Source organism: Branchiostoma belcheri, unplaced genomic scaffold (assembly GCF_001625305.1).
Source record: "Branchiostoma belcheri isolate BF01 breed outbred unplaced genomic scaffold, Haploidv18h27 scaffold40, whole genome shotgun sequence".
Classification (NCBI taxonomy): domain Eukaryota; kingdom Metazoa; phylum Chordata; class Leptocardii; order Amphioxiformes; family Branchiostomatidae; genus Branchiostoma; species Branchiostoma belcheri.
In genome coordinates this window covers 1,023,423-1,038,870 of record NW_017804021.1, presented here as the reverse complement: position 1 = coordinate 1,038,870, position 15,448 = coordinate 1,023,423, and the positions used below count along the sequence as shown (strand labels likewise).

The 15,448-nt window shown below is 38.0% G+C and overlaps 1 protein-coding gene across 7 annotated transcripts in view; it reads right to left on the bottom strand.

Annotated features, from left to right (window-relative positions):
• LOC109477534 (WD repeat-containing protein on Y chromosome-like) overlaps window positions 1-15,448 on the bottom strand; it is a 58,479-nt gene that overhangs the window by 16,583 nt on the left and 26,448 nt on the right. For 3 of the 7 annotated variants that reach the window (XM_019778835.1, XM_019778830.1, XM_019778832.1), the window contains exons 2-11: window positions 12,063-12,116; window positions 11,314-11,388; window positions 9,495-9,578; window positions 7,421-7,486; window positions 4,920-5,150; window positions 4,549-4,640; window positions 4,124-4,216; window positions 3,720-3,812; window positions 3,336-3,422; window positions 2,975-3,076 (exon numbers count right to left, since the gene is read on the bottom strand). In XM_019778835.1, coding sequence (XP_019634394.1) covers window positions 2,975-3,076; window positions 3,336-3,422; window positions 3,720-3,812; window positions 4,124-4,216; window positions 4,549-4,640; window positions 4,920-5,150; window positions 7,421-7,486; window positions 9,495-9,578; window positions 11,314-11,388; window positions 12,063-12,116 — 977 coding nt within the window. Of the gene's footprint in view, window positions 1-2,973; window positions 3,077-3,335; window positions 3,423-3,719; window positions 3,813-4,123; window positions 4,217-4,548; window positions 4,641-4,919; window positions 5,151-7,420; window positions 7,487-9,494; window positions 9,579-11,313; window positions 11,389-12,062; window positions 12,117-15,448 lie in introns of all 7 variants that reach the window. The other 4 variants (XM_019778829.1, XM_019778831.1, XM_019778833.1 and 1 more) reach the window with 2 other exon arrangements.

The window sequence follows — 15,448 nt, the reverse complement described above, 5'->3', positions numbered from 1 at the left end:
AGTGTTATGATACTGCAGTAGAGCTTCCTGTTTTGGTATCTCATGATCTAGGCATGCTAGGGTCACAAATTTTGGGTGGTACATAGTTGTTGTACTCTGAAAGAAGTTATGTAAGTTTTGGCTCCCTAGCAGCTAGCGTTCGAACTGCAGGGGCATTTGTTTACAAATTTTGAAGGAGAATAACTCAACTGGTAGGTAGCTGAAGTGATGCTTGACGAAATAAATGACTAATAAAAAAACTAGGGAAATCCTCTGACAGGGGTGCAGTTTTGGCTTTTATTTTGTGTGTTTGCTTTGTCCCAGTACATCCTGAGTACAAGGGAGGCCAGTCTAGACATGTATGGTAATATGACAGACACCTTGACAGTCTTGTCTGTAGACACACTGAAGATCCTGTTCTCCTCAGCGCTGATGTGGAGGTGGAAGATGGGAGCGTTGTGGCCCCGTAACATCCCTGTGGGTTTGCTGAAAAAATAAGACACATTTTGATAATTACCTTCGCCAAGAAGGTTATGTTTTCAGAGGCGTTCGTGTATGTGTGTGTGTGTCTGTCTGTCAACAGCATAACTCGAGAAAGCTTAGATGGATTATCTTGATATTTGGTAGGTGGGTAGGTCTTGATGAGACCTCAAAATGATTAGATTTTGGGCCCCCTGGCGGCTTGTCATGGTACTGCAGCTGAACTTCCAGTTTTGATATCTCATGATCCAGACATGCTAGGGTGACGAAATTTGGATGGCCGGTAGCTCTTGTGCTGGGGATGAAGTGACATGAGTTTGAGCCCCCTAGTTGCTTGCTCTAGAACTGCAGGGGGGTTTAAAGGACAAATGTTTAAAAGAGGATAACTCAAGAACTGATTGATGGATCATCGTGATTTTTGGTATGTAGGTAGCTGAAGTGATGCTTGACATAATGATATTACAATTATTCAAATATTGATGTAATTTGCATAATTAATGAGGAAATTCTATAAATCAGCTGCATTCCATGATAGGAAGTTCAAGCTTGCAACATATGTTATTAAGAACAAGAAAAACACAGGCAAATATCGATTATGCAAATGAAGACTTAATTTGCATAATTAATGAGAAAATGTTATAATTGCATAGTGGTAACTGCCTGAAATTTCATACTTGGGATGTTTGAAAGTTAAGTGAAGGTGAACATAATTTAACATAACTTATTCAAATAAGGACCACATTTGCATGATTTATGAGGAAATGCTATTATGGCATTCTTTGTTAAGATAAGACTGTCTTTTGGTGTAGAATATGATCAACAGACTGATATAATTCATGCAATCTAGGATCCTATTTGCATAATCAGGGTGATTAGTATATTTCTTATTTATAAAGGCTAACATCATTTGGCGAAGGTATGAGATCGTGGAACTCTAGTTGTTATTGCATTGGTGGGCCGATGACTGAATATACCAATCCTTAATGTCTATCACAACTAGCAGTTCAACCAATGACAAAATGGCAATTAGTGATTCGACCAATGAGAAAGTGGCGGCATGTTTGTCAAATATCTGCATTTTTATGTTTCTATTTTTCATTTCTACCTTTTGAAGGAGGATCAGTCGATTGCGAGGAGCTTACAATTGGTGGGGCTAAGTCACAAGGGTCTGTAAATGGCAGCCTTTCAGCACTTTGATAACTTTAATATGACAGTAAATATGCAGGGTACATGTTACCCTGATAAAGGGACACATTCAGTAAGCAGAGGTAAAACCATAAAAGTTGAACACTTTGCATGAAATGTACAGGAATAATAATTATTGTGCTTGTGTCTTACCACACAGAGAGAAATATTGATAACCTTACCTTGGTACATATGGATTCCAAGTCCTAACTATTCTATCCATTCCTAGAAAAAGAAACAAAACACGTATTAGATACTTTTCACTTTTCTTAAATTTCTAAGTATCATCTGTCTGTATAGCTAGCATAACCGCTCTTTGGCGTAACACACCAGCTTCACAAGTATGCAGCGTGGCGGCAGCTGGCTACATTTCACCGAAGGACCAGTTACACCTTACCTTTTCACATCTAACTGTGAGCATTGTTATAAGCTTTCTAGTGATGATTCCCCTGCTGTATTTGGTGGCAATGAGTTCCACTCTCCAATTATTGAACACCTCAATCCTTGGTTGATGGCACTGGTACTTAAAGGCATGTAAAGGAAGGTATACTCAGTAGTTGGTAGGTCACATACCTCCTGTGACTATAAGGTTCTTCTCCTTAGAGAAATCAAACGTCTTGACTCCCTTGTAGATCTTAAAGACTGTCTCGTCAGTGTCCAGTCTCTTCCTGGTCTGTGTGTAGGTGAGGGAGGGCATCTTGGACTTGCTGGCTGTGGACTTGTCGTGAGATATTTCCTTCAGCTGTTGTTCCACATGGGTACTGCCAGATACACAACCTTTGAGGGACGATACAAGATTTATTCATTTATTTTCCATAGTTGTGGAATCATTGACTTAGCAGGTGACTATCACCTTCTCAAGATGTCAACCCTGAGGCCAGACGTTTGAACCACTCACACTGGGAAGGACTGCTACTTTTTTCGATAAGAATGGTGGGATCTTAAACATGCTCCAGGTGTGGCTCTCGTCAAGCACAGGACCTCAGGCTGACATCCTATCCGAGAGGACTATTTGAAGCTAGATGCTCATTTTCACCAGTCGAGTGAGGAAAAAGGTGTAAAGTGCCTTTTCCAAGGACACAACACTGGGGCCTGCTAGGGAATCAAACCGAGAACCTTCTGATTCTGAGTCAAAAACCCTAACCATAAGACCACCTTGCCACCTTGATATGTTCATGAAGGTCAGAGGTAAAATATACTCAATACATACTATTAGTCTGACAATTAAAATTTGACTACAACACGGACAACTGAAGAATCAAGTTTCTGAACTACGTGTGTTGAGAGATATGATCTTTTAAAAATACAAAAGAGGACATCTATCCACTCACCTATGACCAGTGCTGAGTTGGCGTGGTTTGAACAGGAAATGACAGATCTGATGTCGTCATAGTAACGCAGCTGCCCCACCCAATCTCTGTGCACCTTCCATCTGTTACAAATAACAGCGACAGCTCTAAGTCAGTTTATGCTTTAGACTTTTTTTGCTGACAATGTGGTTGATATTCTTCAATCATTCTGCATGACAAACCTTTCGATTTCTGAAAGATGTCTACACGGGACATTATTAATTTTAAATTAATGTTCCATCTTTATAAAAATTGACCCTGCTATAGATTGTACATTCATGCATATCAATAACATGAATACTTTTACTAACCACAAAATGAAACTGGGTAAATTTCACATACCTTATGTATTTTGTGAAAGCTCCATTTGCTACCACTTCTATGTTGACACTAGCTATGCCTTCTGTCTTGGGATATTTCTTCCAGGTTCTGTAAAATAGCAAAAATCCTTGGTCAATACAAATCGAGCACAATATAACCATAGCCTGGTTTCCATTCTGTTTTGAATTTTGTATTTAGCTTCATTTGCTCCTAAGATTGCTTCCCTTGCTGTGTAGTTTAGAATATAAGCAATACAATGTAATTTTGCATATGATCCTCATAACAGCATGGTAACAGTACATCGGCAGAGTGTATTGCACTCGAAACCTTGACTTTTCAGTTTTTGTTAGATGTTTGGTCATTGCGTCAAATAGAAAAGTGAGATTTTGATTGGTTGTGTCTTACCGTAATGTCTCTCCAGTGTTTTGGATAACGACAATGTTGACACATCCTTCACTGTCTCCAAACAGCACCAGGCATTCAGCTGGCCCTGTGGGGCTGAAATATAACATAAATACTGAATAGAATAAACTGATTTAAACTGAGTTACTCTGGTCCAGAATCAAGTATTACAATTCCTGAGTATAAACTGTTAGAGTTGGCTTTGCTAACTTTTTAGGGTTACATGTAAGTCTGAATGCAGCCCAAACTTTGTGACAATCAACTTCTTCAAACTTTCTTGAAAGGACCCTTTCCCTTAGAATTCAATTGCCAACTTGGGCTACAACTTCACCCTAATTATAGGGTCTATAGTTGTTGATTGACTGTCAAACATATAGGAAGGAATACAGAAAAGATTGTTGACATACCAATAGTCCAGCTTCAGTGGCACAGTTTCAAACCCGCTGATCTGGCAGTAGGGTTCAAAGTTGGACAGCTCATAAAATTGGATCTCTCGGTCCCTATAACATAAAAACAATCATTCATAGTAAGAGTCTTCATCTATATATTTATATAACTGCCCTTTGGCATAACACACCAGAATTATGCTTATAATAGACAAAAGTTAAAGACAACGTCTATAAATGATGATGACTGCATGATTCTGCATTATTTGCTGGGCGGCTTAAAATGTACAGCAAACATCAAATACATGTAAGCGATACAGAAGGTGCATTGTATCAGTGGAAAACTCAATTCAAATTCAATATATACCTATTGTGGACAGGTGGAAACTATTTGATTGAAAGAAGATTATAACAATAATTTTGAGACAATGTGATTATCCACTGACCCTGTGCCGATCATGAACTTGTTATACTGTGTCATCAACACGAAGTCTGTGATCCACTTGTTCTTTATTCTGGTGCTCTGTTGTTGCTCTGTCTGTGAAATATAAAGATGACAAAAGACATAGGTGCTTTATCTCCTCCATTAGCAAACATACAAAATATGAATACAAAAGTCATGTATGTAGCTAGTCTTCCTGGAGTTAAGTCATACAAATTCATTACATCAAGATTGAAACATTTTTTACATGCAACTTAACACATAACGTATCATTTCAAAAGTAATATCACATCTCACAACTGGGCTCTTAATGTGTATCATCCATCTATATGATAATTTAAAAACTGATTTGAAATCCCAGACAAAAAAACTTACCACCACTGCTCTTGTTCTCTTCAGGTCTAAGTTAGGAGACCAGAAGGTGACCATTCCATCCTGTCCCAGGGCCATGAAGGTGTTATCTGGTGTGTGAGAGACTTTAACGATGGGTTCCCGGTGGGGTGTACTTCCCATGGCAGCCGGTAGGTGGAACGCCACGTCCTTGTCTCGCAGGACTGCCTCCTCTTTCTCTGCATACTCCAGCTGCATGTACGTGCAGAACTCATCCTGAAACACAACATGAGTGGATTGATGTTAGATTTACATGGGGCTGGGAGGCAAACTTCCAGCTGGGCAGCTACGTCAAAGCAGACCGATTTACGCACAGGAAAATTCAACGTACACAGTTTTTGTAGGCTCGTGTTTGTATGCATATTTTTGTATGTCAAGGTTTTGCCCACTTGTACATCGGGTCTAAAACTTCTTACTTCTGCTAGGGAAAGCAAAATCATCTTGGACCAGTTTAAGTCACTGCACGATGAGCTTATTTTCCAATCGTTGTGACAGAGAGAACTTTATTGACACAACAAAACAGAGGAGACAGATGCTATGTACAGTATTACAAGACTTAGTTAATTGTACCAGATAAATTCCCCTAGCTCTGTTTAAAAAGTACAACCCGCAAGTCAAGTACCACGCAAGTCAGGTGAGCCACAAGAACTGGGTTTGGGTTTCGAACTCCCAACCTCTTGGTCCAGAGGCAGGGTTGCTAACCACTGGACCATGCATACTACGCTATCTCTGTTTTGCTGAATCTGGACAGGTGAACTGAACATAGGACTAAAGAGGATGATGAGAAAGGACTCATCTACCACCTGACCTGTTTTCAACAAAAACATCATCAAATGAGTGGATGTTATGATAACAATGCACCACAGTCTTCCACTACCCCTGACAACGTACTATCACATATCAGGTGACTTATCTGAGTGGTCTTTTCCTAAGAGCACTTTTGAACTACAATGGAAAACTCTCATGTGAAATTTTCTTCAAGAATCATCTTCATCTTTAAGTTTCTGCTCAGCAAAGAAACTTTCAAGAAAGTTTTGAAATTTTGTTTCCAAGAGCACTTTTAAACAAACTTCCCCAAGACGTAGTCAAAGACTACAACAGTTTTACATATAACTGTTTTCCTCAAGAATTGCTTTTATCTTTCCACTCTGCAAAGAATCTTTAAGAAAGCTTGAAAATGTCTTGAAGTGCTAGGTGCCTTCACCAAGACACAAGCAGTAATGATGTTTTGTTCTACAGTTCTACTGAAGATGCCGCCAGGCATAAACTAAGTGGTTTGAGACCAGGTGCACACTTATTGTTATGTCTTACGATGCTGACATAAGATAAAAGCTGTCATTATAGTGTGCCAGCTATACAATAACCTGACTGTCACACTTTCTGCAGACCTCAGTTTAATGACCATACAGGCACTTACTACATACAGGAAAACTAACAACAGGCACCCTAAGTTAGCCTTTGCCAGGCTTTGGGAAGTAGCTGGAGAGAGTAGAAATTGGCCAAATAGAGAGAGATAACATGCCAGAGGAGTTGGTCTGCTATATAGAGAGTACAGTTTGGGTGTGGCAAACTGTAGAGGCTAAAGTGATTTCAAGTTGTCAATGACACCCTGAAATTGCATTTGGATTCCTTTAAATACATTTCATTTTGAGAGGATTAGGAACTTGTCAAGAAATTAAGAAAGTCACTTTGGGGAAGTCTCTTTTAAGGTGACAAATAACCATAATAATCAGGCATGATGATCTTTCTAAACTTTAAAATGCCATTGACAATTCAGTACAATCTTTCATCTCTTTTTCTATTTTGCTGGCAGCTATTCTTTTGGTCCTGCCAGAGTGCACAATGGTTTTTCTCTTTTGACCTTTTCCTGACTGTTCTGTGTGGTAGTATATGTATCACCCCCAGAGGTCAAGCCATGCATCAAATTCTATAGATTCCACCTCAGATAAATGGAACCATGATTATTCCCCATGGTTTCTCGGGCTACGTGTGCGAAAGTTAAAACTTTGCAAAGGGGACAGCCTAGCACGATGTTCAGCACTACGGTTCTGCAAAACCAAGCTTTTTACGGTTTTCGTTGGATGTTTGGTGTACATTGCATCAGAATTTTGCATCGTGGACATGGCATGTCAACTCCTTGAAAACATGGATACGACTTAAGTGCTATGCACAATACATTATTTCACACAGGTACAGTACATTCATAAAAACCAGGTGTGCATGTATTTGTCACCTTACAGTACATTACTTGCATATTCAGACAGTGAGTTGTTTGTTGTAGTTACTTGCTATAATTGTAACAACTGGAGCATTATGTGCATAACTGGGATACCACAATTAAACAAAAATAAGTGACATGAAGTCCCTGAGATTTTATCTGACCTGTGCCCTACCTCCAATTTAGTAAACTATCATTTGGAGTCTGGGGACAATTTTCTAGGACATCTACAAGATCATAAGTACAAGATGAGTTTAGAAAGACTTACCCAAGCAATTTCTCCATCAGAGGATGAGTCTATCTTCATAAACAGGGCAACAATCTGTTCTTCATTCTGAAAAATATATTGAGCATGACTGTAAAAAAAACTGTAATAAATAATTATGAGCATTTAGTAAAGTTATACATTTCATTGACATTTCTAGTGCAAAACAACAATCATAAACAATAAACCAAAAGTCCTGAAGCCTGAGATACAAACATGCATAATAATAGATGGTCTTATAAATATACAGTACACCGGTATGTTCCGACAAACTTATGTTCCAACAACTCAACCAGGAACCTAATAGTATGTTCTAACAAACCAAACCCTATGTCAGAATGTATTTAAGTATTGGAACATAGGGATGTGGGTTAATATAGAGCTGTCCCCATTTTCAACACATGCACTACATTACAATTGCAAAGCAACAGTTGTGAAAGAAAAGTCCAATTCTAAGACAATAATCCTAAAACAAATGTCCAGCCCTGAGATACAAAATACATTATTTATCATAAGGATATCAGTTTAAGATTGAATATCCCACCAGACTGCCATATTTTCTAGGATACGGTGAGTCAGACCCGGGAGAACCTTCTGCCATCATGTCACAACAGTGCAACAACACGCCGCACGAGCCTTTGGTTTACTGAGGTTGATCTTTCCCCTACACCACCACAAATATTCCTGTTGCCAGCACCGGTACAGGGCTCAGGCAGTCAATGGGATGTACCCAGTACACTTCAATTGTAATATGATTCTCTGAGGGCCAAGCTTACCCTGGAAACCCCTATTAGCTATGGATTAATTTGCATATGAAGGACTCCGGACTCCTTTTCTCCTGTGCGTCATACTAACGTGTTTGGACAGTTTTCGGATAATGTTGAACTTGACACCATAGCAGCACCAGATGTTCCTGTACTAATAATATGGAGTCCTTTCTGAAGCTAAATTCCCTGCAACAAAAACGTTGAGTCTAGCAAAGAACCTTAAGGCTTAAAGGACTTCCTTGCAAGGATAATTGGCTATAAGTCAGCCGGGATTTCCTTTAGGTAAGTCTATTTTGAGATATGATGTCATAAGAAAGCGACAAGACTTGTTTCTTTTGCCTTTGCTTCAAAATTCAACATACCGGTATCATTGTTACGTGTATCCAAAAGGTTGGATTCAAAACAGTGATTGTACAATCAACAAACTTGTCGCTCATGCATGAGTGCTTGTCACCAAAAGAGAGGCATAACACATTATGTCTGCCACACAGCTGTGTAAGGTTGGAGTGGAAACTGTGCCCCAGATTGCCATTGTGAGGTAACCATGCAGTAAATGCAGTCTAGCCCGACCTAAGAGAGAATTATTTGTAAAGCTAACCCCATCTAAACAGTCACCATTGTCTCCCTTCTGATATTTTTCCTTTGTGTTGTTATAACTTTCTGTCAATGTGATGCCAGCATGTTACAAACCGCATTAAGGCCACACCAATTTTATCAGTTGGTTCTCGGATTTGTCTGCTTCATTCTTCATTTTTTTCTGATTTGACAAAAAAATTCAGGTTCGGAAATAAAAAAATGCCTAACAGTTGAAAAGAAAGTTCTTGTCTGCCTAGTTGTTGCAGTTTTTCCATTTATTAATGCAGTGGTTTGAATAAAAGTTTTAAAATTCATTGTTTGAATCATAAACCAACCTAGTGTGCTAACTTCATGGCTTCTATCATATTCATATTCATATTTTTTCAAAACTAAGAAGTAATAAATTTGGTGCCATGTGTTTTTCACTACAAATACCATCCATAGAAAAACAACATCCACTAACGTACACATAATACCACCATCCATTTTCAGGCCGTACCAATTCAAATCATTGTTCATGATACCTGCTTGCTTGACAAAAATAGACTTATCCTAAGAACCTTTAAAATGTTAACGTCTACATGATTGAAGCTTGGTGCATCTAATTAAGTACATTTAAACTATGCTCTAAATGCTCCCCTAAGAAAGTATTGCACTGCACAATAGTGCCACCTATCAGCGTGCTAGAGAACTTCAACTGTTGCTGTAAGAAGTTAAGATTTAAATTGTCTTACCCTTCCTCGGATGCCCAAGCAGTTCTTGAGCACCTGCTTGAACTCCTCCAGGTTGAGAGCACCACTGCCATCTGTGTCTGCTTCCTATTGGTCAACGGTCATGCAGTGAAGTTAGGTTATGATAACAATTGACCAACCAGGGACAACAAGGAGACACATGGGCACACACACACATACACACAAGTCATACATATACACACACATACATGTACACACACACACACATACACACACACACACACACACACACACAAATGCCCCTGTCCTTGGTGCTGAACACTAACACATCAAATGCATGTAAATAAATCTATTTTTATATCATGAATGGGCTAATACAGATTCAATTTGCCATTTTAACCTTTAGTCTTGGTAAGGTAGCTGTTTGAAAAAATAATTTCATTCAAGGTGAACAATTGATCAAATTCCAAACAACTCTATTAAAGATACAATTACGTGAGGGGAAGTTACCTTCCAGACAAAATTACAAAATTGTTGGTTACTAAAAACAACAACTTTAAACATACAATGATTGCATCATACAACAAGACTGTCAGCTCATAGGATTGATGTACATATAAAATCAATAGGTGATCATTCACTATAAGCTGCACGAATTCTTGACATGTTATGCATACTGTACATATAAAGTTCCTAAACAAAATTCTTTTAGCCTTCTTGGCATGTTCTATGACTAGGGCTTTTTTTTTAGCTTTTAGAACAAGCTTTAACGCATAATACTTCATACAGTAATATTATTTTTCATACTGGAATAGTTTTTAGGATTTTGGAAAGTATGCAGACAATGTTATAAGTACATCATTTCCCCCATTTTTTATGGTTCACTGGAAATTTGGTGAAGTCTTGAGCTGCCATATAAGATGAATTTCAATTTTTAGTAAACCATTGCCACTTTTTTCTTAGTACTACGACTGATTTTTTTTGTTGATTGTTTTTGAAAGTTGCAAGGGAGAAGGAGGGCTTGTTAGTCTTGAAAACTGAATAATTAGCAGTAAAGTATGCTCTGCAAATTAAAATAGTGTATAACGTTATATACACAAAGAAAAATTAGTCTCAATAAAGTCTTGATAAACACAAAAGTTTCAGTTGTCACTTGCAAAGAAATTGTACAAGATATATGACCAAATAATGTCATTTTCTAGAGCCATTTCAGCATATATACTTCTAACAGTTCACCACAAGGAGAATTGCTTGAAACATTGATAAATTTTCTAATTAGCACAAATAATGCCTGAAGTCTTAGATGAACACAAGAGCTTCCTTCCTGTTATGATGAAAGCCGGGGCATGCAGCAGTGTACATTGTTCTGTTGTTATTTGCAAGTTCTTTATTCAGGAAATTGACGAATTAATGGTCAAGACGAAGCACAAAGCACATTTTGTTCTATGCTGTATTACAACTGATTGAAAAAAGTCATAAATCAAAATCGACAAAAAAATCAGATACGAAGCAATTACTGCAGGTATTTCATGCCATATTGGACTTAATGTACTTATTGAAAAGGGTTTCCGGAAAAGGCTGGGTGGGCTGGTAGTATGTGCTACCTTGCACGGCTACCCAAACCATTTCTGGAAACCTTCATAAATGAGTACATTAGAAAGATGATACGTGAGGAAATATTACACGACACTGAATGGACAAGACATCATGCATGCATAGATAAAAATGCAGATTAATAGAATCAACATAAACAACGAGATTGAAAATATCATTGATATTTTTTGTATCATGCAATGTAAAAAGGAAAGAAGCTGCTGGTTCATCCAAGACTTCGCACTCTGGTTCTGTTGCGGTTGCTTACCCTACGCCAACTGACTTTACGCCGGGTGCGGAGAGGGATGGGAAAGCCTTGTCTGGCCCTGTCTGCTCTATAGTTCTGAATGTTAGACGTTAAGGCACACAATTAATAGCTGCAGGAATTGAGGCAAGACAAGAGATTTAAAGCACTACATCTAGGATTCACAACAACTGGAAACACACAAACTAAGCAGGGTTTCTGGTAAGCAACTACAAGATTATACATCACTCAAGCCCAAGAAAAGCAGTGCAAGAGACATGCATTAATGGAAGTGGACTGGGAGTGGTATGAGTTTTATCAATCACCTGATTTCTTGAGACATTTCGTAAGTTAAATCCATTTATGTGTGCATTACTGATGCTGCTGTCAATCAATGTTCTACACAGTGCTGATTGGGTGCTGCTAAAGACACAATTCAATTTGTTGGGGAAGTGTCAATCAATGTTTACACAGTGCTGATTGGTTGCTAGTACTAAGGCCACACCAATTCAACTGATGGGGAGGTGTCAATCAATGTTTTATCCAGTGCTGATTGGATGATACTAATTAAGGCCATGTCAATTCAATTTCCTTGTGTTTGTAAACCAAAGATCAGAATGTTTTCATGTTAACCTCCCAATCTAGTGATAGTAACTGTTATATGTTTTTATATCCAGGAACAAATTAAATTGGCATGGCCTAATCTTGACTTGGAGTGGCTGTTACATGAAAGACAAGTGTGAACGTCGTACCTCATTGGTGACCTGACTTACCTCGAAGTAGTACTTGAGCTTGTGCAAGTGTTCCAAGCTGATACGCTCCTCAATCTGAAACAACAAAAATGTCAGCTGTTAAAAACTGCCACATACGGAAATCACACTTTCCTCTCAAACAATCTAATGACAATTTGTTACAGCAGAGTAAAGTGTATATACAGTATATTCTCTTCTTTGTTGTCACATAGTCTTGTTAACATGTTGTCCATGTCTGATGACCTGTAAGACTGTTGAACATAAATATCGTTAATCTCAAGTCTTGACTATTGTAGCATACCTTAAAGTTTACAACTGCAACAACTGTATGGACTGAACTGAATCAATTGAGGTAGTATATCAGAAATAACCCCGTAGACATTGTTTAAATCTTCATATAACTAGACAATAAGTAATACATTGTAGAAGTCTGTGCCCATACATTTGTACCTAAGTTGAAAATATAATGGTATGGCCGTGGAAAATAATTCTTTCAAATTGCATCACATTTTTCTACTCTTACCCATTGAACCTGAATTGTAACAAAACTTGAATGTGCAGCCAGGTGGACAGATTAAAAAGTGAAGTGAACTGAGTGATTAACTTATATTCAAAGATACATGTACTACAAGAACTAACACTGACAGATAAAATTTTGAAGTCTTAGATTAAATGTTGAACACTTAAAGGTAACTGGTTCATGTAACATTATTTGAGCGGATGTTTAGAAGAAACTGACCTTATTTGTGGCCCTAAAATTGTTTATTTGGGCAGTCTAGTGTTTTTGTGCACACATTTAACTGTCCATTAATGCTGTCTTTGCTAGCATTTAACATGTACCTCTGGGTATCACAATACACTGAAATATACAACAATGGGCTATACGACTAATGCATTGTTTTGACAATCGAGTGAATGGTAAATGGTTTCAATTGGTGTGTTTCAAATTCTATACAATTTCCCGAAATACATAATAAGAAGAAATACAAATAACTGGAATCAACCACAGTTACTGTAGTACCTTAACTGTACCAATTTCTATACTTACCCATCCTTTTCTCCTAGGAAAATCCAAACTCCTGTATGCCATACCAATATACAGTCTACAGACTTAATCCACTGTAAGCTCCTTGTTCTGTACACTTGTATTTGTACTCTGACCTACTGAACTGTGCAGATTTCAAATTCCCCAGGTGTGTCTTAAGCACTTGTAATACGTAAAGGTGCCCGCACTTAACACAGCCTCTTCAAAGACTGGATCTAACCAAAGAGGGACCGTTCCTTAATTACACAGGGGAATTATGTATCAGGCCTTCTGTTTGCTTTATGTTTTATATGATCAAACTCAATTTTTGTTTATTTCCTTTTTTTAAATTGAAAATTTTTGGTTTTTAGAGGTAGCTCATTAAAAGGGACATTATGTAACATTTTGCACCAAAAACTGAAATATTTTAATTGAAAAATATCCTCATGTGATTGCAAATTACTTCCACTTTTCAACATATTTGTGCAATTATCTCACATTTCTGACATTTACTAAGTATGGTTGGCACTAAAACAGCCTATACGAGGTGCACTTATTTTGTGGCACCACCACAAAATACCAGAATGTAAACAAACATGGCTGACAGCACCACCAGGAAAGATGACTGAATGAGTTTTCCCTAGATAGAAATTCTCTCACCATAGAGACACCATGGACAAATCACTGCAGCAATTCATAGCAATTCAAAATGCTGTGAAGGGTCATTAATAAGTCATGGCCATATTGAAAAGCTATCAGCATAATTAAAAGTTTTCTGCTGTATCGCGTGATGGGAAGACAAAGGGACGATCGAAAGGAAAGCACAAACCCTCAATCATGTATTCCCCTGGGGATTTTCAGCATTATAAAGAGCTTCCTGACAAATTAATTCCACTTGTATAAGCAATGATAATCATGAGTGTTTCAAAATTTCACCTGCTATAAATGGCACATCAATAAGATGTTTTAATACTAACAAATACAGATCTGGGCTAGAAATACCACCATGTATATTGGAAAAGTGCTGAATACAGTATTTCTTATGTCTACTGATGTCCAAAGACCATGTAGATATATGTGGATTTTTATTTGTTGTTACCAGCTATGAAGTACAAATTTAAAAGAACTAATGGCAAGTTTCTGAACAGTGTTTAATGTGATTCATGCTTTACTTTTCCTGCTTCTTCTTATCTAAAAGTGATACATCATTCCCTGGCCCCTTAAACTTTAAAATGGACTAGCCCAGCCTTGCAATTCCCAGAGGATGAGAACAGGTGCAGCCATTGTGACATACCATTGCCATGGTAACTAGTTGCCATAGTAACTGTTTAATGTTGCCATGGTAACTAATTATTTAGTTTTTTTCAGATTAATGTACAACAATTGAATTTTTCACTTAGACCACACTTATATCTGGTGGTTCAAATTTCCTTCAACTTTATCACACTTACTGTCAGACTTAGCTGTTAGGCTACCAATTTTCTGTTGGTTACAGTGTTAGGCAACAGGGAGAAGGTTAAGCTGGGAAAAAGTGATCTTAACAACCACTATCATTATGGCGAAATGATACTGTAACAGTTTTATTTATTTGCAAAGTCCGCTTATTTCTCCCTCTGAGCATACAATGTAGAGGTACAGCTCATGAGCACCACTTAGCAGTTTGAGATGGTACTGCAAGTGATTCCACTAAAGCCACATTTGCTTCTCATATAATAAATAAATCTACAAAGAGTCATACAGGCATGGCAACATATCCCTGTGCCAGAACAGGTGTCCTAAAGTTCAACTTAAGTTTTGACCCCCATTGAGTGCCACCTAGCAGCTTGAGATGGTATTGCAAGTGATTTCAAAAAAGTCTACTTCCAGGTAGTCTACATATGGTAACATATACCTGTGCCAGTGCAGTATATCTGGTCAGAACAGGTGTCCCAAAGGTCAACTAAAGTTCTTGTTTAGACTCTCCTTGGGTGGGGCAGGAGGACAATAGTCAGAGTGGGGCAGGGGATACAATGGCTGAATGTAGTGTTAAAAAGATCCCTGGGTCAGACGAAACCCAAACCCTAAGCAAAGTTTCTATCGTTAGGCTATTGGAAAAACTTTGAATGCAAGGGAGATAGTCAAAACTGCCATAGAAGACCATTCGGGACCAACAAAATCTGGTCTATGTGGACAGGTAGTCCTTTTAGACAGAATTTTTAATGCTTGCATCAATGTCTATAGTATATACCTTGTGTAGAGGTGTTTCAAATTCCTGAAGACTATTAGCTTCACTGCACTACCTCTCATTTACAGTGAGCAACCAAGCATGTAATTTACAACTGATCATTGGATTAGGCAGAAAAGCTGTGTTATGCCAACAAGTTGTTTTTCTTGTTCCATTTCG